At 41.4% G+C, this 7,899-nt stretch overlaps 1 protein-coding gene and 1 long non-coding RNA gene across 2 annotated transcripts; one reads left to right on the top strand and one right to left on the bottom strand.

Moving 5' to 3' along the window:
- Positions 1-538: 538 nt before the first annotated feature.
- RPL37A (ribosomal protein L37a) lies at positions 539-3,013 on the bottom strand. The gene is made up of 4 exons (XM_006207275.3): positions 2,903-3,013; positions 2,387-2,515; positions 1,884-1,966; positions 539-665 (listed from the first exon to the last, which is right to left on the bottom strand). Exons 1-4 carry the CDS (start codon positions 2,903-2,905, stop codon positions 602-604), a joined length of 279 nt encoding a protein of 92 aa, XP_006207337.1. The 5' UTR covers positions 2,906-3,013; the 3' UTR covers positions 539-601.
- Positions 2,942-7,793, top strand: LOC140696466 (uncharacterized). Its single transcript, XR_012072861.1, has 4 exons — positions 2,942-3,181; positions 3,780-3,898; positions 4,256-4,356; positions 7,488-7,793. It is a non-coding gene; the product is annotated as an uncharacterized lncRNA (long non-coding RNA).
- Positions 7,794-7,899: the final 106 nt, after the last annotated feature.

The raw sequence follows: 7,899 nt of genomic DNA, 5'->3' as shown, positions 1-7,899 counted from the left end.
CTCCCATCATTCCATTCTACTATCAGGCATTGCTCATCCAACTAAAACAGACAAAGGTTAAGTAACAGACCACACAACTATCTAAGGCAGTTTGGCTGAGTTGGTAATTCTTAACCACAGCCACCTGAAGCTTATTCATTTCCGAATGCGGATGCAAAGTCCTAGCCATTCACCTGGGAATTTCTGAAAACCTGTGTCAAACATCTCTACAAAAAGTTAACATGTGGTGATACAAAACACCAAGTTAATAGGCAATATATGTCATCCTACCTTTAAAATATTAAAAAAAAAGTATCAACTGATTTTAAAATAAATTTTCACAATTTGAACCATTGTATCTCAAAGAAGTCAATGAGGCTCATATTCTTTTATCATGTATCATTTGACTACTAAAAAAACAAACAGAACTGGATTTTAACATCTCAGAATGCTTTTCCAACAAAAATTAGAAGGATTTTAATATCCAAGTATTTTTTTAGAAAGCAAAATTAATGTAATGCAATTAAGAACATCTAATAAAAGTAACAACAACCCAAAGTAATTTTGTTACATAAATTAACCCATTTATTATAGGCTAGCAATGTTTCAAATGGTGGTGCTTCTACTGGTCCTTCAATTCCTTCAGTCTTCTGATGGCAGACTTTACTGTGACGGCAGAAGTGGTGCTGTAAGGAGAAACAAATTTGGTTCCAACATAATTAACTAGGTTAACATGTGAAATGGCAAATGAGAAATCTGCCTCATTTTTACATTACAATGTTGATGATGGTGGCATCCATTTAACAGTTGTGACTTCAGGATCTCATGCATCTGATTTCTCAACTATCAGAGCATGAAATTAACAGGAAGGAATGGTTGCAAGAGGCCAACTAAACTCATTAAAAGGAAATGGACAGAATGTCAGAAAAAACAAATTATACAATGGTACAATGACAGGTATCAAGAAAACAGTGTCTAAAGCAGTAGAGCAGACTACATATAGCACACTGAAAATAAAAAAACGTTTTACAACATTCAGGAACTGTACCTAAAAACCACATATCCATCCCACCCCTCTAAACATGAATGCTAATTCATTTTACCATAACCACCAATGAACACCCCACTCCGTTTTCCCTCATAAAACCCCCACAGAATGCATACATATATAATACATATCACATTATCATTTCAACATTTTCCAGTATTTTACCCTCCTTCAATTTTAAATTAAAAAAAAATCTAACAATTTCAACTACACTAACTGTATCAACTTTACTGTACGTAAATGACTAGGGTACTGGACAGCACAAGTCTATACACTGGCTCGAGGGAAAACACCTCAGCCTTCAGGGTCAGCAATGAATTCCAAGAATAGAGGCCCTCAGGCATGGCTTGAATTTCCAGAAATGGGTAAACTTAAAAGTCCACACGAGCAATAACCAGCATAGAGGGAATCTCAGCAATATCACCTGGCCCTCATCAGTCACAAAACTGAAGAAGTCCAACCAATACTGTTTATAATGGCAAAGCTGTGGTGGCCTAGATGGCCTCAATACATACGCAGTAGTAAGCTAAAAGACCTCTTAATTTTTGTAAAAACAGCCTGCCATACAAGTATTCAGAAGTCTGCCCAACTAACGGACCTGCACCATACACACTGATAACACTAATGACTCTTTAAAATTCTAAAACAATGTCAACAAGACTATAGTTTTATTTCAGTAGTTTTGTTTCTACTGAATAACTGAAAATAGACTCTAACGCTCAAAGAGTCTTGAAAAAAAAAAAAGAGCACTTTACTTCCTCAGTCTTTTAAGAGTTAAAACTAGCCCATCCAGCATTACACCTGGATTTCTGACGTGGTCCACACACTTCCAAATACCATAAAGAAACGGACTCACTTGTAGGTCCAGGCACCACCAGCTACCGTTTTCATGCAGGAACCACAGTGCCAGATGCCCACGGCTCGTCTCTTCATCTTGGTCTGTAAAATACAATCATTTTCCCCATGAACCAAAGAAAAGTCCTTCCTATTATAAACACCCAGGAGTCTAAATTACACTAGAAAACTAAAGCTGATGTATTTTATGAAGTATGTAGTTCATTTTTCTAATTTTAAGTTCCCTGGTGGAAAATTTGCATTCACCATGGTGACACTGTCACGGATGTGAAAGACGAGCCCCCCCGCACAAAAAATAGCTATAATGCACACAGAAAATATTAAAAAAAGGAAAAACTAAACAAAAAACTCTAGCAACACCAGAAGACAAAACCGACAGCCAATGGTATGTGCAATTCTAACCGCTCGACGACTTAGAACCAGCAAACTATAAACGTCCCTTCCTCACTTGGGAAGGAACCTCCCCTCCGCGCCTCCAACTCCCCGGCCCAGAGACCATCTTACTTTGCCGCAGAAGGAGCAAGTGTACTTGGCGTGCTGGCTGATTTCAATTTTCTTCACCATTTTCCGGAGGGAGGCACCATAACGGGTCCCGTATTTACCGACGATTCCGACCTTCTTGGTGCGTTTGGCCTGTTAAAAGAGTTGAGAGAAATCAGTGACATTAGGTCCCAGGAACAGAGGCCTTGCCCTCCGCCCAATCCAGGCGCCTCCCTACCCCATTCTTCCACTCTCCCAGCCCCAGACTGTCACCTAGCTTCCCCTACGCCAACCCGGTAAAGAGGCCCCACACTGGGCCCTGTGCGCCGAGGGCACCCCGTTAACCCCGCCGGATGCCCCAGCTCCCGCCAAGCCGCTCCGGCCCCTCGCTCAAGTTTCCGTCCGAGAGAAGCCGCGAGAGCACGGAGGCCTGGGCCACGGCACAGAGCGGGCGAGCAGAGGCGGGTTAGCGCGGAAAATACAAGAAAAAGGCAGATGAAGGCGGATAGATATCCAGGCCTCCAAGAGGCCGATACTCACCATGTCGGAACAAACAAGTCCAAGCCCAGAGAGGAAGAAATACACTGCGCAGGAGCGGTTTTAGGCTGGCGAGCGGAAGTGACGAGTAGGAGGCCCATCTAGGAACTGAACTCTATGGTCTGGAGGTTTCCTCATACCCAGTGCCTCCTGGGTAACGTGGCCAGCTGTATCTCCTTCAAGTTTACCCTGATTCACAAATTGTAGCAACAAACTATAACGCAGAAGCTGTTCACACATCGACATTGTCTTACGCATATTTCACGAAATTCTGCAAAGCAGGTACGATTTCCTGCATTTTATTGACAAGGAAAGATTCACATTTTAAGTGACTTATCCACTTGCACTTGGCTTGGAGAAGCACTTAAATCTTATGACTCTAAATCTTGCTGCTTTCTGCATTATGCCTTCTAAAAGCGGCAAGCCTTGTGTAGGGGGGCCAGCGTAGAGGTGACTGAAAACCATGGCTCCGCTCTCATCAGTTATAGTCCAGCGAGGGGAAGCCATGGGACCACATTGACAAGTTCTAAAATTTAAAATTGATCAGAGCTCTGAAGGAGGGAAGATGATTCCACCTGCACCTCAAACGGAAGGGCCTGAACAAAGTCTGAGATTCGAAAGCTTAAGGGGAGTGAACAGGAGCAATGGTCTTTTAGCTTCTCCCTCCGTGTGAATTCCGATGGCCTGACTTTTGTTTCAGTACAGAATCCACTCCCATGATTGAAGCAAGGTCAGGTAATCACAACAATGGTAACAAATGGCTAGAGTTCACAAATGATTTTAGTATTAACTGTCTCAAATTGTTTTGCTTGTGGTCATGTTTCTTCACAAGTGTATTAAAACCACCTTGCAAGCAGTTAACATACTTCGTACTTCATAGGGTTACAATCTTTGGACCCTTCAACGATTTGAGTGCGGCACTGGGAGAATCACTGGGACTCGCAGCAGCAGAAGTGGTGATAATAATGCCAGCTGGTGTTGGTTGAAAGGTGACATGTGGTAGGCACTGTTCTGAGTATTTTACATGGATGTTCACATTTACTTTTGACTACGATCCTTTGAGCTAGGAAGAATCATCTTCACTATTAGGATAAAAAGAGGAGGTCTCATGTAATGGTTAGGAACGTAGGTCTGGTTTAAAGCAGGGCTCTGCTATTTACCCCTTATGGGACCTCTGACAAGTTATTTTATTTTTTTCTGTGCTGGCTTCCTCAACTGTAAAATCTGAATAACTGTAATACCTACCTCGTGAAGTTGCTGTGAAGAGTCCATGAGTTAAATGCATGAAAAGTTTTTGCCACAGTGCCTAGAACATAGACAACACTAAACAGGTAACTATTACTGTTCCTATTTCAGATGAAGAAACCACGACCCAGAGAGGTTAAGTACTTTGCCCAAGGTCGCACAGCAATCAGTAGTGGAACTAGAACTCAAATCCAGGTGTATCTGACCCCAAAGTAAGTTCTCTTAATTGTTGGCTTATATCACTCCAAGTCATATTTATTGCACTGAAAAATCATAGAAGAAAATGTACTTAACTTGAAATCAGGCACTCAGTCCAGGCCAGGCTTTGTGACCACCTTGTGGTATGCCTGGTTTAGCCACAGTCCCTGCATGACCTGGAGAATGGCCTCCTTGCCTCCCAGCAGTGACCATCTTTTCACAATGAGGGGCTTGACCCAATGGCCTCCAAGGTCCCACCAGTTCTTATGTTCTATGATTCCAGGAAATGTTTCCAGACTTTGAGTGCTACTGTGGCAGCTGACTGACCAGGCAATTTGTCTTGTCACCATCCTGTCGACTTTTTGTGGAACAAAAATAGTTGTCTCTTTATCCTCCCCAATCCATTACGCCAGCTCTAGCTTCTTCTAGACAAAAAGCAAAAAGTCTACTGTTCTGTGTTGTGGATAGTGGGAATATTTAAATTATTTTTGTCTTTATACATTTCTGTATTTTCTAGTTATCTCTTATAATAAGCTTGTATTTATAATCAGAAAAAAGTACAGTTAAAAAAAATCCCATCAGCAATGAGTACACCTAGCACCCAGATTTTGGTTCCTAATGCTGTTCTTCAATGAAAAGAACCAGGGCTCTTTGGAGAAATGACTGATTCCAAGACTGCTGCAAGACATATACAAGATGAGACTGAAGTATCTTGTAGTGCCAGAAAGTAAAGAGGTACTCAGAAAGCAAAAACAAACAAACAAAAACCTACTGTGATAGAGCTATGTCAAAGGGACATAGGAACCAATCAAAAGAACTCCATGGATAAAGTCTGGAAAATTTTGAGCAAAAAAGAAAGTAGTATTGATCTTTAACCCAAAGTAGAAAGTAAATGTCCATGAGTCCATGCTGATATAGATAAATGATTGAATAAATAAATAAATGGGGGAGAAGAGACAAATCTCTCTTGCAGAAGAATTTTAAATAATTTACGTGGATTCTCTGCCCTCTGGGAAAGGAGATATAACTCCTCACTCCTTAACTGTGAGCTGTGCAGAGTGACTCCTTCCAAAGCGCACAATATAGAAAAGGGGAGAAAAGAGTAACTTTATAGTGGACAGACCTGCCAAACACTACCAGAGCCAGGTCAAGGTCAGTATCAACAGTCATAAATCATGGAGCTAGTATGTCCCTTTAATTTGATATGATGACAATGGCACTTAACTTTTTAAAAAACTTTTTTAATGAAATGTAGTCGATTTACAATGTTAGTTTCAGGTGTACTGCAAAGTGATTCAGTTATACATACATACATTTTTTTCTTTTCAGATTCTTTTCCATTATATGTTATTATAAGAAATTGAATATAATTCCCTGTGCTATACAGTAGGTTCTTGTTGTTTATCTATTTTATATGTAGTAACATGTGTCTGTTAATCCCCAACCCCTAATTTATTCCTCCCTGCCCATTCCTCTTTGGTAACCATAGTTTGTTTTCTATGTCCATGAGTCTGTTTTTGGTTTGTAAAATAGAATTTGTATCTTTTTTTTTAGATTCTACATATAAATGATAACATATCATACTTGTCTTTCTCTGTCTGATATACTTCACTCTGTGTGGTGATCTTTAGGTCCATCTATGTTGCTACAAGTGGCATTATTTCATTATTTTTTATGGCTGAGTAATATTCCATTGTGTGTCTCTGTGTGTGTGTGTGTGTGAGTGTGTATACACCATATCTTCTTTATCCAGTCATCTGTTGATGGACATTTATGTTGTTTCCATGTCTTGGCTACTGTGAATAATGCTGCTGTGGACATTGGGGTGCACGTATCTTTTCAAATTATAGTTTTCTCTGGATATATGCCCAGAAGTGGGATTGCTAGATCATCTGGTAAGTCTATATTCAGTTTTTTAAGCAATCTCCATACTGTCCTCCATAGTGCAATGGCACTTTAGTTTTGTGCTCCTCCTCCCTCCAAACCCATAACCCCAGTCAAATCATGAAAATAAAATCAGACAAATTCCAATAGTAGGGTGTCCTACAAAATACTTGACCAGTACGCCCCAAAACTGTTAAGATCATAAAAAACAAGAGAGTCTAAAAACTGTCACAGCCAAGGGGAGCTTAAGGAGACATGATGACCAAATGTAAGATGGGACCCTGAAACAGAAAAAAGATATTAGGTAAAAACCAAGGAGCTCTGAATAAACTGTGGATTTTAGTTAATAATAATGTATCCATGTTGGTTCATTGATTATAATACATGCACCATACTAAGGTGAGATGTTAGTAATAGGGGAAGCTGGGAGAGTATCTGGGAACTAGCTCTTCAATTTTTCTATAAATCTAAAACCTTTCTAAAAAATAAAGTCTATTTGAAAGAACAACAAGTCAAGGTCACCACAAGTCCAGTCTATGAGGACAGGCCTCCGTTGTCCACCTCTGCATCCCAGGACTGAGCACACACAGAGCCCGGCAGGTCAGTGGTGATGGCTAGTTCTTGAGTGGGGAAATGTTCCCTCACATGGGGTAATGGTGATTATGGGTTTTAAGGGTTTTAAAGGGTTATCTTTGTTCATGCTGCTTTGCCTTACCAAGTCAAGTTGCCTATGTCAGAACTAAAAAAGTCTTTAGAGGTGGTGTGGCCCAAACTGGATACAGAGGCCCAGGGAGGTCAGGTGACCTGCCCGAAGTCATACAGCCAATAAACGACTCCCAGACCAGCGCTGTTTCTGCTGTATCATGAGATTCAAGCTGTTTCCTTAGCTGCACAATGAGTATACCACACACCTTCTAAAGTCCTTGGGAGGCTAAAATAACTAATCAAGTGCCTACTGCATTTCTAAATGATCATTATTACTCTTGTAATGGATGATGATGATACCTAGTTTCAATGTCTCTTGATGCCTTTTCAGTCCTGTTTTCTCCTCTGCAACACTCTGGGAATTAGAACAGATCTGCTTTCTGCTGTCCCTTAAAAAATATGCCCATCTCTTTTCTCCTTAATTTCTTTAGCTTGGGCTCAGTGAGACCATTCTAGTCATGGCTACTCCTACCTGAGGCCAGCCGATGGAGTAGGGTGTGCTTAGCGTTTCTCAGTTCTACCAGAGCCTCTACCCACGCGTTCTCTGCCCCTGTAGGGTGAAGAATGGGAAGGGACCAAGGGAGCAAGTCTCTCCTCCCCCAGAAGAGAAACTCACCACACTTGGAGAATGACTTCCGGAAACCTCTCCACCCAAACTATGCCCTGTCTCCAGAAAACTATCAATAAAAACGTATTGGTGGAGACAAATGGGACTGGTGGAAGGAGTGTTGAGAAACAAGCACTCTGATGGTCCTCTGGTTCCAGTCTGTGCCTCTAGGCCAGCCAGGAGCCGTGCTCACTCGCCCTGGGTAGGTGAATAAGCATGACCAGCCTCGCACTGGGGCAGCCCAAGCCGAGACGAGCTCTCCTGGGCTGGATCCAGAGTCTAGTTCAGATCATCTTTTACCAAATTTACCTTCTCCCAACCCATCCCCTTTATAAGCTGCCTACCTCTCTGGCCTTCAGAG

Source organism: Vicugna pacos, chromosome 5, assembly GCF_048564905.1.
Source record: "Vicugna pacos chromosome 5, VicPac4, whole genome shotgun sequence".
Lineage (NCBI taxonomy): Eukaryota > Metazoa > Chordata > Mammalia > Artiodactyla > Camelidae > Vicugna > Vicugna pacos.
This window is presented reverse-complemented; position numbering and strand designations above follow the sequence as displayed.